General features: G+C 44.2%; 2 protein-coding genes across 4 annotated transcripts in view; both read right to left on the bottom strand.

Moving 5' to 3' along the window:
* agap1 (ArfGAP with GTPase domain, ankyrin repeat and PH domain 1) overlaps positions 1 to 10,325 on the bottom strand; it is a gene marked incomplete at its 5' end in the record, with an annotated part of 109,186 nt that extends 98,861 nt beyond the window's left edge. For both annotated transcript variants that reach the window (XM_079236725.1, XM_079236724.1), the window contains one exon: positions 10,163 to 10,325. In XM_079236725.1, the coding sequence (XP_079092851.1) occupies positions 10,163 to 10,325 (163 nt within the window). The remainder of the gene's footprint in view (positions 1 to 10,162) is intronic.
* Positions 10,326 to 14,818: 4,493 nt separating this feature from the next.
* The window catches only part of LOC306752898 (ras-related protein O-RAL-like), a 3,000-nt gene continuing 318 nt past the window's right edge, over positions 14,819 to 17,500 (bottom strand). The window contains exons 2-6 of one of the 2 annotated variants that reach the window (XM_079236727.1): positions 16,846 to 16,874; positions 16,577 to 16,736; positions 16,295 to 16,503; positions 15,536 to 15,713; positions 14,819 to 15,135 (exon numbers count right to left, since the gene is read on the bottom strand). In XM_079236727.1, the coding sequence (XP_079092853.1) occupies positions 15,025 to 15,135; positions 15,536 to 15,713; positions 16,295 to 16,503; positions 16,577 to 16,690 (612 nt within the window). In that variant the 5' untranslated portion in view covers positions 16,691 to 16,736; positions 16,846 to 16,874 and the 3' untranslated portion in view covers positions 14,819 to 15,024. The remainder of the gene's footprint in view (positions 15,136 to 15,535; positions 15,714 to 16,294; positions 16,504 to 16,576; positions 16,737 to 16,845; positions 16,875 to 17,500) is intronic. The other variant, XM_079236728.1, reaches the window with a different exon arrangement.

Consider the following 17,500-nt stretch of genomic DNA (forward strand, 5'->3'; position numbering starts at 1 on the left):
AGAGAGAGAGACCCCCTCCATGTTAAAGCCCTCCGAAGCCAAGAGCTGAACCCAGAACAGAGTCTCCTGAGGCAGCTGGTGCTGAGACTAACTTCCACCCAGCAGAAGCAGCCTCACAGCAGCACTGCTCTCCAGACACCAGCTAGAATCAACGCAGCTATAAAGACAAGCAAAGGAACATATTAGGAATAGGGATGGTATCGCTTGGGTTTTTTCTGATACCGGTGCTAAACCGATACTTTTAAAACGATACCGGTGCCTAAACGGTGCCTGAACCCATACTTTTTTATTGCCAAGGCAATTTTTTTTTTCTTCAAATTGAACAATATATTAACTGTTTAAAGTATACTATAGATATAAATAAATAAGTACATACAAAACACACTTCAAACTACAGCTTCAAACCTTTTAACTTCAAACTATAAAAATATATATTTAAAAAAAGAACAGACACCAGCATCATGGCCTGATGGGACCGTGTGCAACAGAACTCAGACTCTGTTGATCCTAAAACTGCTGCTTTATGGACTACACGTCACCATTAATATCAACTGGAGAGATTTGTTCCATCAAGCCGAGGACGACGTTCAAAAGCTCGTGCTCGTGTCTGCAGCGATCTCTGTGTGCGCGCGCTGTGTGTGTGAGCGCTGGAAGCCCCGCCCCCTCGAGCCCGCCCCCTCGAGGCCCGCCCCCTCGAGCCCCGCTCTGCATGCAGGCAGACAGAGAGCAGAGCAGCAGTGAGCTCTGATCCGCTATTTTAATAATCGTTTTTAGCGTGCGGGCACCGCGCTACCTTTTTAGTATCTATATACCGAGCAACTTTACAGAGTAGTGTAAAAAAAAAAGTATTTAAATCGGCTCAGGCACCGGAAGGAAGCACCGAAATCTGCGTTGCTTTTCGGTCCGGTAGGTACCGGACGTGTTGGAACCCAATTGTTGGGTACCCAACCCTAATTAGGAACATTGGAAAAAAGAAACTGCAAATCAAAGTAGATTCGAATGTTATCTGGCCCTAAAAAGAGATTATGAATGGTCAGAATATCTGTCTTCTGTCAGGGGGAAGAAGCAGAGACAGACCCTGACCCGGTACAGGCTCTCCGACCACCGACTAGCTATCGAGAAAGGCCCACAGAAGAAACCAGAACATGTGGTCACTGTTCAACAGGTGAGGTTGAGACAGAGATGCACTTCCTCCTAAAGTGTGATAAATATACTGAAACTAGACGAGTGTGGCTGGACCGGCTCAGCTCCAGATCTCTGGCTCCAGAGAGCTGGAGGATCTCCTCTACTAAGGATCCTCCAGATCTCTGGCTCCAGAGAGCTGGAGGATCTCCTCTACTAAGGATCCTCCAGATCTCTGGCTCCAGAGAGCTGGAGGATCTCCTCTACTAAGGATCCTCCAGATCTCTGGCTCCAGAGAGCTGGAGGATCTCCTCTACTAAGGATCCTCCAGGAGAAGGAAACACAGCACAGCTTGTTGCTGCTCATGTCCTGTTGTCACAAGATGACGGACAGTCAGTGACACACACACGCACGCACACACACACACGCACGCACACACACGCACACACACACGCACGCACACACGCGCGCACACACACGCACACAGTACATGTAGATGGTTGTTTCCCTGCTTCAGTCTCCATGTACCCTTGATGGACATCATGGTCTCATTCTCAACAGAGTAATGTTGGGGTATGATGTCCTTATGAGGACTCTCAACGTTTAAAGTGTGGCGTTGTTGTTATTGTTGTGAATGTGACTTCATGTTGACCACAGTGTGTCACGGCTTACACGCCTGTTAGCCTGTTGGCAGTTAGCCTGTTAGCCTGTTGGCAGTTAACCTGTTAGCAGTTAGCCTGTTGGCAGTTAGCAGTTAGCCTGTTGACAGCTAGTCTGTTGACAGTTAGCCTGTTGGCAGTTTGCAGTTAACCTGTTGGCAGTTAGCCTGTTGGCAGTTAGCCTGTTGGCAGTTAGCCTGTTGGCAGTTAGCCTGTTGGCAGTTAGCCTGTTGGCAGTTAGCCTGTTGACTGTTTGCAGTTAACCTGTTGGCATTTCGCAGCTAACCTGTTAGCAGTTAGCCTGTTGACAGTTAGCCTGTTGGCAGTTAGCCTGTTGACAGTTAGCCTGTTGACTGTTTGCAGTTAACCTGTTGGCATTTCGCAGCTAACCTGTTAGCAGTTAGCCTGTTGACAGTTAGCCTGTTGGCAGTTCGCAGTTAACCTGTTGGCAGTTAGCCAGTTAGCAGCTAGCCTGTTAGCAGTTAGCCTGTTAGCTTGTCAAGTCATATTCTTCCAATGAGCAGTGTGGTGCATCTATGACACCATCAACAGGTGCTGTGTCATCGTTGCAAACAATGCTTTATCCATGACACACACACACGCGCGCACACACACACACAATCGTATTATTGTTATTATTGTTGTTTCTAGAGAGTTGTATATTTTTGTGTGTTTGTGTTTGTACTGTGTCTTTATGCTTTGGCAATATTGTTGTTCCAACATTCATGCCAATAAAGCTAATTGAATTGAATTTGAGAGAGAGAGGGAGGCTGTGTTCTGCCTGCAGGGGGCGCTGCTGGCCGAGGCTCAGTGAAGCCAGGAGGATAATTAATGTATTTATTTAAAAAATAGGTTTTTATATACAACTATTCTTTACCATTATTTATATATATATATATATATATATATATATATATATATATATATATTATACATAGTCATTTATTTATTTATTTTGTATACATTTTTAAATCATCCAACTATTTGTACTATTACTTTATATTTTTGATGAATTGTTTTATAATGTAATTTACAAGACTTGTTTTTCTCCCAGAATGCTTTGCTGTCTGAAGCCTGACTGGAGGGAACTCCTTTCCTCGCTCCCTACCTCCTCCTCTTATCCTCCTCTAATTCTCCTCTTCCTCCTCCTCCTCCTCCTCCTCCTCTTCATCATCATGTTGAGGAGACAAGGAGACAAGGAGACAAGAGAGGAGACAAGATGTAAGAGAGGAGACCAGGATGTAAGAAAGGAGACAAGAGAGAAGACCAGGATGTAAGAGAGGAGACAAGAGAGGAGACAAGGTTGTAAGAGAGGAGACAAGAGAGGAGACAAGGTTGTAAGAGAGGAGACAAGAGAGGAGACAAGGTTGTAAGAGAGGAGACAAGGTTGTAAGAGAGGAGACAAGAGAGGAGACAAGGATGTAAGAGAGGAGACAAGAGAGGAGACAAGGATGTAAGAGAGGAGACAAGAGAGGAGACAAGGTTGTAAGAGAGGAGACAAGAGAGGAGACAAGGTTGTAAGAGAGGAGACAAGAGAGGAGACAAGGTTGTAAGAGAGGAGACAAGGTTGTAAGAGAGGAGACAAGAGAGGAGACAAGGATGTAAGAGAGGAGACAAGAGAGGAGACAAGGTTGTAAGAGAGGAGACAAGAGAGGAGACAAGGATGTAAGAGAGGAGACAAGGTTGTAAGAGAGGAGACAAGGAGACAAGAGAGGAGACAAGGATGTAAGAGAGGAGACAAGAGAGGAGACAAGGTTGTAAGAGAGGAGACAAGAGAGGAGACAAGGTTGTAAGAGAGGAGACAAGGTTGTAAGAGAGGAGACAAGAGAGGAGACAAGGTTGTAAGAGAGGAGACAAGAGAGGAGACAAGGTTGTAAGAGAGGAGACAAGGATGTAAGAGAGGAGACAAGAGAGGAGACAAGGTTGTAAGAGAGGAGACAAGAGAGGAGACAAGGTTGTAAGAGAGGAGACAAGGTTGTAAGAGAGGAGACAAGAGAGGAGACAAGGATGTAAGAGAGGAGACAAGAGAGGAGACAAGGTTGTAAGAGAGGAGACAAGAGAGGAGACAAGGATGTAAGAGAGGAGACAAGGTTGTAAGAGAGGAGACAAGGAGACAAGAGAGGAGACAAGGATGTAAGAGAGGAGACAAGAGAGGAGACAAGGTTGTAAGAGAGGAGACAAGAGAGGAGACAAGGTTGTAAGAGAGGAGACAAGGTTGTAAGAGAGGAGACAAGGAGACAAGAGAGGAGACAAGGATGTAAGAGAGGAGACAAGAGAGGAGACAAGGTTGTAAGAGAGGAGACAAGGTTGTAAGAGAGGAGACAAGGAGACAAGAGAGGAGACAAGGATGCAAGAGAGGAGGGAGGGGAGGAAGAAACAAGGATTTAGGAGAGAATCTATGAACCAGATTTAAGAGAGGAACCTGAACACACTGATGGACCAGAATGATGAAGATGATGAAGATGAAGGCTGCTGGTGGTTTATGGAGTGAAATTAATGAGGTGATTAATCATTAATTGGTGAACGAGGCCTTCAGGGTCTTGGGAGCATCTGCTGCTTTACGGATAAATAAAAACAGAGGACAGGAAGTGACATCACAGCATTGTTGAGCGGAGGACAGGAAGTGACATCACAGCATTGTTGAGGGCAGGAAGCCAGACGCTATTTTTATTTACCGCACAGGAGACACTATTGTGTTGTGGTGCGTTCAATGTCCGCCGCTTCCTTCGTAGCAAAGGAGACCGGCTGCAGCTGCAAACACACGGGTCTCTTTATTAATGTCATTTATTTATTAAGTGTTACACACGGGTCTTATCTTTATTTGTATTATTAGCATTATTATTATTATTATTGGTCAATATTTATGTACTATTTTATTTACTGGACCGTTCAAGGACCGTCGGTAAAGATGAACATGACCCTCTTTGTCTGTACTTCCTGTGCGTCTCCCACTCAGGCGTTGGGTCTAAACCAGTTACAGACGGGGAACCTGCGAGCTTTGCTACCCAGGAACTGGTCCGACAGGTAAACGTTGCCAGGTGTCACCTATCTGTCGGAGGGGGAGGAGCCACATCAACAAACGATGAGGATCGGCCAATCAGAGGACAGACATGACAAAACCAAATCTAGCAGCTGAAGCCGGGAGATTGCCATTATTAAGAGACTATGACCCATTAAAGAGAGGAAGAGGAGGAGGAGAGGAGCAGAGGAAGAGGAGAGGAAGGGGAAAAGGAGAGGAAGAGGAGGAGGAGAGGAAGAGGAGGAGGAGAGGATGAGGAGAAAAGCATGAGGAGAGAGAGAGGAGAGGAAGGGGAGAAAAGGAGGAGGAGAGGAAGAGGAGCAAAGGAGAGGAAGAGAGGAAGAGGAGGAGGAGAGGAGAGAAAGGGGATAAAAGGATGAGAAGAGGAAGAGGAGCAGAGGAGAGGAGGAGAAGAGGAAGAGGAGAAAAGGATGAGGAGCAAAGGAGGAGAAGAGGATGAGGAGAGGAAAGGTTCTAGATTTGAAGCTCTTTGAAGCCCCCCCACAGGATGTTGTTTACCTTCCTCCCTGATCAGGTGATCAATAAGTTATGTATTGATCAATAACTTCATTATTAGAGGAAACGCTCCTGAAGCTCTGGAGGTCTCGTCTCTAATCTGAGTTTAAAGGATCCGTGAAACCAGATTAAAAGGAAGCAGGAAAAATTGAGGCTAATCCCAGTTAGCTCCCAGTTAGCTAAATAACTAAACAACAAACAGCTAAACAGCTAAAGAAGCTAAACAGCTAAACAACTAAGCAGCTAAACAGCTAAACAAGTTAAACAACTAAGCAGCTAAACAACTAAACAGCTAAGCAGCTAAACAACTAAACAGCTAAACAAGCTAAACAACTAAACAACAAAACAGCTAAACAACTAAGCAGCTAAACAGCTAAACAACTAAGCAACTAAACAGCTAAACAACTAAACAGCTAAACAAGCTAAACAGCTAAACAAGCTAAACAACTAAACAACAAAACAGCTAAACAACTAAGCAGCTAAACAGCTAAACAACTAAGCAACTAAACAGCTAAACAACTAAACAGCTAAACAATTAAACAAGCTAAAAAATTAAGCAACTAAACAGCTAAATAGCTAAACAACTAAACAACTAAGCAGCTAAACAACTAGACAGCTAAACAACTAAGCAGCTAAACAACTAAGCAACTAAACAACTAAACAGCTAAACAACTCAACAGCTAAACAACTAAACAGCTAAACAACTAAACAACTAGACAGTTAAACAACTAAGCAACTAAACAGCTAAACAGCTAAACAACTAAGTAGCTAAAAACTAAACAACTAAACAGCTAAACAACTAAGCAGCTAAACAACTAAGCAGCTAAACAGCTAAACAACTAAACAACAAAACAGCTAAACAACTAAACAGCTAAACAATTAAACAAGCTAAAAAATTAAGCAACTAAACAGCTAAATAGCTAAACAACTAAACAACTAAGCAGCTAAACAACTAGACAGCTAAACAACTAAGCAGCTAAACAACTAAGCAACTAAACAACTAAACAGCTAAACAACTCAACAGCTAAACAACTAAACAGCTAAACAACTAAACAACTAGACAGCTAAACAACTAAGCAACTAAACAGCTAAACAGCTAAACAACTAAGTAGCTAAAAACTAAACAACTAAACAGCTAAACAACTAAGCAGCTAAACAACTAAACAGCTAAACAATTAAGCAGCTAAACAGCTAAACAAGCTAAACAACTAAACAGCTAAACAACTAAGCAGCTAAACAACTAAACAACTAAGCAGCTAAACAACTAAATAGCTAAACAACTAAATAGCTAAACAACTAAACAACTAAACAGCTAAACAATTAAACAAGCTAAAAAACTAAGCAACTAAACAGCTAAACAACTAAACAGCTAAACAACTAAACAGCTAAACAACTAAGCAGCTAAACAACTAAGCAGCTAAACAACTAAGCAGCTAAACAACTAAACAACTAAGCAGCTAAACAACTAAATAGCTAAACAACTAAATAGCTAAACAACTAAACAACTAAACAGCTAAACATTTAAACAAGCTAAAAAACTAAGCAACTAAACAGCTAAACAACTAAACAGCTAAACAACTAAACAGCTAAACAACTAAACAGCTAAACAACTAAGCAGCTAAACAACTAAGCAGCTAAACAAGCTAAACAGCTAAACAACTAAGCAGCTAAACAACTAAGCAGCTAAACAACTAAGCAGCTAAACAACTAAGCAGCTAAACAACTAAACGGCTAAACAGCTAAACAACTAAACAGCTAAACAACTAAACAAGCTAAACAGCTAAACAAGCTAAACAGCTAAACAACTAAGCAGCTAAACAAGCTAAGCAGCTAAACAAGCTAAACAAGCTAAACAGCTAAACAAGCTAAACAGCTAAACAAGCTAAACAAGCTAAACAGCTAAACAACTAAACAAGCTAAACAAGCTAAACAGCTAAACAACTAAACAGCTAAGCAGCTAAACAACTAAACAGCTAAACAACTAAACAACTAAACAGCTAAACAACTAAACAGCTAAACAGCTAAACAGCTAAGCAGCTAAACAACTAAACAACTAAGCAGCTAAACAGCTAAGCAGCTAAACAACTAAACAACTAAGCAGCTAAACAGCTAAACAACTAAGCAGCTAAACAGCAAAACAACTAAACAGCTAAACAACTAAGCAGCTAAACAACTAAGCAGCTAAACAATTAAACAGCTAAACAACTAAGCAGCTAAACAGCTAAACAACTAAACAGCTAAACAACTAAACAGCTAAACAGCTAAGCAACTAAACAGCTAAACAACTAAACAGCTAAGCAACTAAACAGCTAAACAGCTAAGCAACTAAACAGCTAAACAGCTAAGCAACTAAACAGCTAAACAGCTAAATAGCTAAGCAACTAAACAGCTAAACAGCTAAACAACTAAACAGCTAAACTAAACAGCTAAACAGCTAAATAGCTAAGCAACTAAACAGCTAAACAGCTAAGCAACTAAACAGCTAAACAGCTAAATAGCTAAGCAACTAAACAGCTAAACAGCTAAACAACTAAACAGCTAAACAGCTAAATAGCTAAGCAACTAAACAGCTAAACAGCTAAATAGCTAAGCAACTAAACAGCTAAATAGCTAAGCAACTAAACAGCTAAACAGCTAAACAGCTAAGCAACTAAACAGCTAAACAACTAAACAGCTAAGCAACTAAACAGCAGATTATTAAATGATAACGGCTTAATACCACACAGAATTTTTGTTTTGTTTTTAGTACTTTCCACAACAACACCTGGTTAACACTTTAAATACTGATCAGTGCTCATGGATCCATCAATACTAAATCAATACTAGTAGTATGAGTGAGACGTAATAAAAGATATCGCAGAAACACAATATTAGTTGTTTTGTTCATAATTAAAAGAACTCTTGTAGTTCTTTAACTCCTCGTTGGTTTCCTGCCTCAAAGTCGGAGAAAGGAAGCGACGAACGCCGCAGACACAGGAAGTGGGTCAGTGTCACCTGCTGCCACACAACCACAAAACCACACACACACACACACACACAGACACAGACACACACACAGACACACAGCTGGGTGTTTATGTAACACAACGTCCAGATGCAGAAGAAGCTGCTGTTTGGGGTTATTTACAGCATGGAAGCTGCGTGAGTCACGGGAGAGGAGGAAGAGGAGGAAGAGGAGGAAGAGGAGGGACGAGCCCAGCAGATCTGGCGGCTCTGAGCCGTGTTGTGGTCGACGCTCACAGCCTTTACCCACTCAGGCCAAAGCCCACTCGCTTTACTGCACGAGGACACGAGGACACGAGGACACGAGGACACGAGGACACACGCCGTGCTGTCGCTGACGACAACGCCCCCGACGCCACAAAGAGGAAGAGTGAAGAAAGAAGCTCTTCTGTGTTCTCTGAGCGTTGAAGTGAGAAGAAAACCATTTTAAAGCCTCGACTCTTCTTCTGCTGGACAAACACACGGGTTCAAAGGTCACAGGGGCTGCTCACACATGCAGGGTTCCCAGCACCAGCATCATCATCACCAGCATCATCATCCTCATCTCCAGCATCATCATCCTCATCCTCATCTCCAGCATCATCATCATCATCCTCACCACCATCCTCATCTCCAGCATCATCATCCTCATCCTCATCTCCAGCATCATCATCATCATCCTCACCACCATCCTCATCTCCAGCATCATCATCCTCATCTCCAGCATCATCATCATCCTCACCACCATCCTCATCTCCAGCATCATCATCCTCATCTCCAGCATCATCATCATCCTCACCACCATCCTCATCTCCAGCATCATCATCATCACCAGCATCATCATCATCCTCACCATCATCATCATCATCATCATCACCAGCATCATCATCATCCTCATCATCATCATCATCATCCTCACCATCATCATCATCATCATCATCGTCCTCCTCCTCCTCCAGAGGAAGAGCAGCCAGCAGCATGAGGAGGACATCAGCTGCCATCCATCCATCAATAAATCAATAGAGAGTTTCATAGATCAGAGGATCAAATGTCTCCGTTCAGGTTATTAAAAGACAAGATATCAACATGTATCTTCTTTAAAAAAGGTAAACAAACATTATATAGTAATATTATATAAAGATATTTCATTATTACTGTTAGCTTCCTAAAGAAATATATATAATATGTATTGTTTATCGTCCAGAAGTACATCTATTTAGAGTATTTTAATGTGTGTATTTGTCTCTGAGATATTATTATTATTATTTTAAATATGCGAAAGACAGTGTCTTCGTTCAGGTTATTAAAAAACAAAAGATAATATTGATCTGGTATCAGGTGTGAAAGTAAATATGTTCCTAAATAAAAACATATTTATTGTGTATCTATAAACACATATTGATTGTGTATAAACACATTTATTGTGTATAAATAAATACATAAGTATTAAATAGACATATATTGATTGTGTATCAATAAACATGTTTATTGTGCATCTATAAACACGCAGTGAGGGACTATTTGTTCTCTCATCCGAAACACAAACAATGCTTCAGAGCAGAACTGGTTTTAAACACAAAAGGGAAGTTCTTCACCAGGAAATGTACTTTAGAGTGTACTTTAGTGTACTTGTACCTTTAGATGTGAGTGTGTGTATTTTAGGAGCCCAACATGTTTTCCCTTAAAACACCTTAACCTCAGATATTAAAACACCTTAACCTCTCACAAAGAGCCCGAGCACACCTGCGTGTCTCATGACGTCACGCACGTCATCCAGGTGTGCACCCATCCGGAAGTGAAGACCACAACACTGCACCAGGAGCCCCGCAGGACCCCGGTTCACGGTCCCCGGTCCCCCGCCTACCTTCTATCGCGATGACGTGCTCGCGGATCTGGTTCTGCAGCAGCGGCTCGTCCACGCGCTCCAGCAGCTCGTAGATGGAGTAGATGTTGGGGTGCACGGACTCGAACCTCTGGATCTCGGCCCGGATGGCGGCCGAGTTGGCGAGGTGCTGCTGGTAGTTCATCCCGCAGCAGGGGGCCGGATGGTCGTGAAGAGGAAGGTGACGAAGAGGAAGGTGAGCGCGGTGACCTCCGGGACGGGCGCGGGGGCGCGCGCTCTTAAATCATGCTCTTCTCCTATGGACCCTGGTGAAGTTCACACGGGCCTCGATGCTAAGCTAAGGAGCTACGTGGGAGAAGAAGGGGAAAAACTCCTCACTCCGGGTTCAAACCCCGCCGCCGCGGGAGGAGCGGGCTCCTAAAGCCGGGTCCAGGTGCTGGGTCCCCCGCGCGTGCGCTACAGGTGCGTTCGAGTCCCGCGCTGAGCCGTTCCCCCTTCGCCCCGTGCAGCTGCTGTGAGATCCATCCCGTGAAGAGCTTCGTATCCCGGCCGGGAAGCGGCGGAGCGATTCAAGCTGCACGAGCCGAACCACGCGAGTTCCGGTGGGGGCTTTCAAAATAAAACCAGCGCTGGGAGTTTATTTACGTTAAGTAGTGCATTTACAAGTACTTACGCGCTTACATGTTGAGCTACTTGTACTTCACGTGAGTATTTGTATTTGTATCGTACTTAATACTGACAGTTGTACTTACTTTTCAGATCCATATTAATAAAGTAATAAATGATGTTATATAATCTTCGTTTGAACTACTCAGCTGTTTATTAACTCATTAAAATGAGCTCAAACTTTACCAGCTGCCACATCTTCTCAGCAAACATCCGTGGTATACGTATTCGATGCTTTTATTTTGAACACCAAATCTCCTTAGTTCCGGTCATTTTCTCGTTAACCTGCGCCTGCTTTACGCAGCGGCGTTCGAGAAGTGCGTATTGCGTGAATTCTGCGCAAAACGACAACAATAACAAACTATATACATATTAGCATTATTAATGTTAATATGTTTTCATGTTTTTTTTAAGATAAATGTTGGGCCCTTTCGAAATAAAGCTGCGTCAGACCAACAAAAAAACTATAAATAAATCAATGCATTTCAGTGTATTTGTCATATTTACATGAGCATGTGTGTGTGTCTCCTTCGTGAAGAGAACAGAGTACTCGGTGATGTAGTACTGCTGGTATTTGTACATGAACACTCTTCTTCTCCTCCTCTATTGTCGGCGGGGTTCTCTCCATCATCAGCGGCACAAAGCCGCCTCTCTTCCCGGTGACGCAGCTCATGTTCCGCATGAAGCGCGCCTCTGTGCCGCCTCCAGGAGCTCCACGCAGCCTCCTCATTCATGTTCATATTCATGTTATTATTATGGTTGTCCCAGTGTGACCCGCTCGTTGCTCTGAGAGGACAAACACTGCAGCATGTGGGAGAAGAATAAACATCACTTTATGTCGTTTTTTCACATTTTAGAGAAAATGAACATGTTTTTTAAATAAAGTGTTTTGTGTTTGATCAAATAGAGAATAAAGAATTGTTCTCCACAGGATGTCTGTATTTGTATGTGTCTGTCAGCGGCTCCACCGGAAGTAAACAACAGCAGCAGCAGCAGCTGGTACACAGATTAGATCACAGATTAAAGCAGTTAAACATTTCTGTTTTTAATCTCATGACATGAAACCAAAACACATTAAAACAGCTGGAAGACTCATTAAGGTTTAAATATTATTTTTATTGTTTCAACAAAACTCTCATGTTGTTTCCATTTTCTGCTATATATATATATATATATATATATATATATAAAATATTATAAAAAAATACATTGTTTAAATGTAATTATTTATATATAATCCTGTGTATTATAAAATATGATTTATATATGCTCCGGGATCCTGCAGCACTCCTCTGAATAAACTGCAGTTCTCCGTGCATAGTACTTGCAGTAATACCCTGTTGGTGGTTCCCCCGACAGGAAGTGGGCCGCAGGGATTGGCTGTTCAAGCTGAAGTACCTTGAGTAGAAGTACCTTGAGTAGAAGTACCACAAGTAGAAGTACCACGAGTAGAAGTACCACAAGTAGAAGTACCTTGAGTAGAAGTACCACGAGTAGAAGTACCTTGAGTAGAAGTACCTTCAGTAGAAGTACCACGAGTAGAAGTATCTTGAGTAGAAGTACCACGAGTAGAAGTACCTTGAGTAGAAGTACCACGAGTAGAAGTACCTTGAGTAGAAGTACCTTGAGTGGAAGTACCACAAGTAGAAGTACCACGAGTAGAAGTACCACGAGTAGGAGTACCACGAGTAGAAGTACCACGAGTAGGAGTACCACGAGTAGGAGTACCACGGGTAGGAGTACCACGAGTAGGAGTACCACGAGTAGAAGTACCACGAGTAGAAGTACCACGAGACTGGGAGCCCCACCTGCTCCACTCCACTTACAGAATAATACTTCAGATACAGTAAAACATTAAATTATATATGGAGGAGGTGCAGGAGGAGGAGCAGAAGGAGATGGAGGAGGAGGAGCAGAAGGAGGAGGTGAAGGAGAAGGAGGTGCAGAAGGAGGAGGTGAAGGAGGAGAAGGAGCAGAAGGAGGAGGAGCAGAAGGAGGTGCAGGAGGAGGAGGAGCAGAAGGAGGTGCACCTCTCTCCTCCCGGTGGTTCCGTGAGAGAACTGGATGTACACGGCGTCCATGAGGGACACGACTCACTGGGCCAGCAGGCGCTGGGAGTAGTACTGCAGGTATTACTGGGAGTAGTACTGCAGGTATTACTGGGAGTAGTACTGCAGGTATTACTGGGAGTAGTACTGCAGGTATTACTGGGAGTAGTACTGCAGGTATTACTGGGAGTAGTACTGCAGGTATTACTGGGAGTAGTACTGCAGGTATTACTGGGAGTAGTACTGCAGGTATTACTGGGAGTAGTACTGCAGGTATTACTGGGAGTAGTACTGCAGGTATTACTGGGAGAGGCTTACAGGAGACTCCTCCCCCTCCAGTAGTGGTCAACATTGTGAATATGTTCCTCTTTGTGACAGTTTATGCTTCTAGTTCTCGTCTTTTATTTACCCAGAAGAAGAGAAACAAACAAAGTAAAAGAAAGAAAAGGAACAGAAGAAACAAAGTAAAAGAAGAGATGACGTCAGCAGGTGAACAGCAGGTTGTTGGGTCTTTCCTCTTTAGTGAGTCTCTGGTGACCTCTAGTGGCCAAACGACACATCACAGTTCATGGTGGCTCCACGTGACGTCAGAAGGAGAACAGAAACATAAATATGACTTTATGAGTGATGATGATGATGATGATGATGATGATGATGATGTCCACCTCCCAGAACTGGTCATTTCCTGTTCCTGTGTGTTCATGCTGCACGCTCCAGAAGTTACCCAACTTTGAAAAACTGTGGATAGATATGCTGTACGGTGTGTACTTTATACCCTAAGATACTGTACAAATATACATAAAATATTACAACAATATTTATTATTCTGTTAATGTACCTGAACAGGTTGTATACTCTTCTCCTCTTCTTTCTCTCCTCCTGGATAAATCATTACTAACTCTACTTTCTTTTTCCATGGATTCATGGCTGCCTGGAACCGGTCCTGCCTGCTGCCATGGCCCTGGTGATGGAACCGGTCCTGCCTGCTGCCATGGCCCTGCTGATGAAACCGGTCCTGCCTGCTGATGAAACCAGTCCTGCCTGCTGCCATGGCCCTGCTGATGAAACCGATCCTGCCTGCTGCCATGGCCCTGGTGATGGAACCGGTCCTGCCTGCTGCCATGGTCCTGCTGATGGAACCGGTCCTGCCTGCTGCCATGGCCCTGGTGATGGAACCGGTTCTGCCTGCTGCCATGACCCCGTGATGCCCCTCCTCTCTCCCTCCTTCTGCTTCATCATGGACTATGCCTACTACTCATTATATGATTAATTTCTGTCATATTCATGTAATGTGCTGTAACTCTGTTACGTTGTTCATTCTGGTCACATGACATCTATTGCTTCTGTCCATCCAGGAGAGGGATCCTCCTCTGTTGCTCTCCTGAAGGTTCTTCCTGTTTTCCATGTGAAAGGGTTTCACTGTCTTTATTAGGAGTTGTTCCTGATCCGATGTGAGGTCCTGGGACAGGATGTTATGTTACAGACTGTAAAGCCCTGAGGATAACTTGTATTAGTGATGTTGGGCTATATAAAATAAATTGAATACAGAACAACAGGTAGAGAACAGAGTACCTGAACAGAGTACCTGAACTTTAGTTTACCAGGTGAGGTGGACTAATTAGACTAGGTGGACCAGGTGGACTAAGTGGACCAGGTGGTCTAAGTGGTCTAAGTGGACCAGGTGGTCTAGGTGGTCTAAGTGGACTAAGTGGACCAGGTGGACTAAGTGGACCAGGTGGACCAGGTGGACTAAGTGGACCAGGTGGTCTAGGTGGTCTAAGTGGACTAAGTGGACCAGGTGGACTAAGTGGACCAGGTGGTCTAGGTGGTCTAAGTGGACTAAGTGGACCAGGTGGTCTAGGTGGACCAGGTGGACCAGGTGCCCCTGCTGCACATGAAGAGGAAGCAGCTTCTAACTGAAACCACATTGAAGATTCTCAATGAGACCTCAAACATATTTTCTTATTAAAGTGGGTTTTATACATTTGGAGAAAAATACATGTTCAGGTGTAAAAAGAAAGACAGGTGCAGGTGAGGAGTGAGTCCAGGTGAGGAGTGAGTCCAGGTGAGGAGTGAGTCCAGGTGAGGAGTGAGTCCAGGTGAGGAGTGAGTCCAGGTGCCCCCTGGTGGAGGAGTGTCTGTGCAGCAGCCCCCCTTAGAGTCTGGTTCTCAGAGGATGCAGCAGCGCTTCTTCTTCTTCTTCTTGCCACTCGGCCCGTTCTTGTCTTTGCTCTCCGCCATCTTCTTTTTGCGGACCTCCCTCATGAGGTCGAAGAACACCTGGGGGCGGAGCCAAGGGGTTACAAGTACGTCAGACTTTACCATTAAATATCAAATTAATATGAAATAAAGCAGAAACTACTCGATCCTAAAGACCTCTTTTATATCTGAAAAGTGGACAAAGTCAAATATAAAAAATATAAATAAAAGAAAGTAAAATTAAAAGAAAATATAAAATACAATATAATAAAGTAAAAGAAAAGATAAATTAAAAGAAAATATAATGAATTAAAATAAAAAAATATTGTAAAAGAAACTATAAAATATAATGTAAAATAAATAAAGTAAAAGAGAATAAAGTAAAAGAAAGTAAAATATAAAGTAAAAGAAAATAAGTTATTAATAAATATATACAAGTTATTAATAAATAATAATATAATTTGTGTTAATAAAACAGTACCTTGTCCACGTTGGCCCTGGTCTTGGCCGACGTCTCCACGTATTGGACGCCCCCCCACTCGCTGGCCTTGGCGACGCCCTCCTCAGCGGAGACCTGGCGCCGGTCCTCCAGGTCGGACTTGTTGCCCACCAGCAGCAGCGGGATGGCCTCCTCCTCCTTCACCCGCAGGATCTGCTCCCTGGAGGACACAGCGGTGAGCCGGGGGCCGGGTCTACGGGGACCGGGTCTACGGGGACCGGGTCTACGGTAACTTTAGTCATGTTATAACTTTAGTCATGTTAATAACTATAGTCATGTTGTAACAACAATTAATAGCCACATTAACGCTCTTTAACAGGTAAAACATCACGACAACAGTTTGTGACACAAACAATTTGTAACACAAATAATTGTACATTTATAAAATGACACCGTCGAACTGCATGCTGGGTAAAGCTCACCCAGTATCACAACAAGAAGAAACTCCGTCACAGGAAGAGACAGATTCTTCCGGTCTGTCTCTTCCTGTGACGGAGTTTCTTCTTCTTTTTCACCGACGTTCCCCTGGGTCCTAAGTCCCTCCATGTTTAGCTTCCTAACACCTCTATGTACCAACGTACAAACAGCTGCTGGCCAGCGAGCGCTGAACAACGACGCCGGTGGTCCTTTGACGTCAATGAATGAATGTGTTTACTCGAAGAAGAAAAATACCGCGAAACCGCCAGAATCTTACAAAATACCGTGACATGAATTGTTGGCCGTACCGCCCAGCGGACAGACCTGAACTCGGACGTGGCCGTGAAGGACTCGTGCTCCGTGATGGAGAACAGCAGCAGGAAGCCCTCGCCGCTCCGGAAGTAGTTGTCCCGGATGGCGGCGTAGTCCTCCTGGCCCGCCGTGTCCAGGATGTCGATCTGGACGTCCTCTCCGTCCAGGACCACCTTCTTCCGGTAGCTGTCGGCCTTGGTGGGCTCGTAGTCCTCCACGAACTGGGGGAGAGGATCGGGCGTGAGGGGGCGCGCAGGCAGAGGGCATTGTGGGTAACGTGGTCTCGGGGCTCACCTCGTCGTACATGAACTGCAGCGTCAGGGCGGACTTGCCCACGCCCCCGCTGCCCACCATGATCACCTTGTGCAGGGCCAGAGAGGTCTGGTTCTTGTTCTTACCCGAAGCCATGACCCCGGTCCGGCAAAGTCCAGCGGCTCACAGCTCCGCCTGACTACTGAGGAGACCACAAGGGACCAGCAGGGACAGGAAAACATATATAACACAAATGTTGAATATCTTAATAAATATTAAGAATGAAAATATATAAAATGAGTTTTACTCACAGAACTGAGTCAGCGCTCTATAGACAGACCTGGACCACAAGAGAGGATCATGTTAGGAAGTACTCACAGGGAGGTACTAGTACATCTAGCAGTACAGGTAGTACAGTAATATAGTTGCACTGCAGTACAGTAATGGTAGTACAGTAATGTACTTGTACTGCAGTACAGGCTAGATAAGGAGCCTCAGTAAACACTCTGCAGGGACCAGGTCTAGCACTAGCAGGGACCAGGACTAGCACTAGCAGGGACCAGGACTAGCACTAGCAGGGACCAGGTCTAGCACTAGCAGGGACCAGGACTAGCACTAGCAGGGACCAGGTCTAGCACTAGCAGGGACCAGGACTAGCACTAGCAGGGACCAGGACTAGCACTAGCAGGGACCAGGTCTAGCACTAGCAGGGACCAGGTCTAGCACTAGCAGGGACCAGGACTAGCACTAGCAGGGACCAGGTCTAGCAGGGACCAGGTCTAGCACACACTTGTTAGTGACCTTTGCAGCTTCCTTTCCATGCGGGCTGCAAGGACTTCAACATACGGGTCCTACCGCCCTAACTGCCAGATAAGATGGGCGTGCACAATGCGCGTGTCTGCAGAAAGAGGAACTCTGCTTCTTCCCGTTTTAACCAGCTGACACACGATAAACAGCCACTTCACA

Source organism: Taurulus bubalis (assembly GCF_910589615.1).
Source record: "Taurulus bubalis genome assembly, chromosome: 21".
NCBI lineage: Eukaryota > Metazoa > Chordata > Actinopteri > Perciformes > Cottidae > Taurulus > Taurulus bubalis.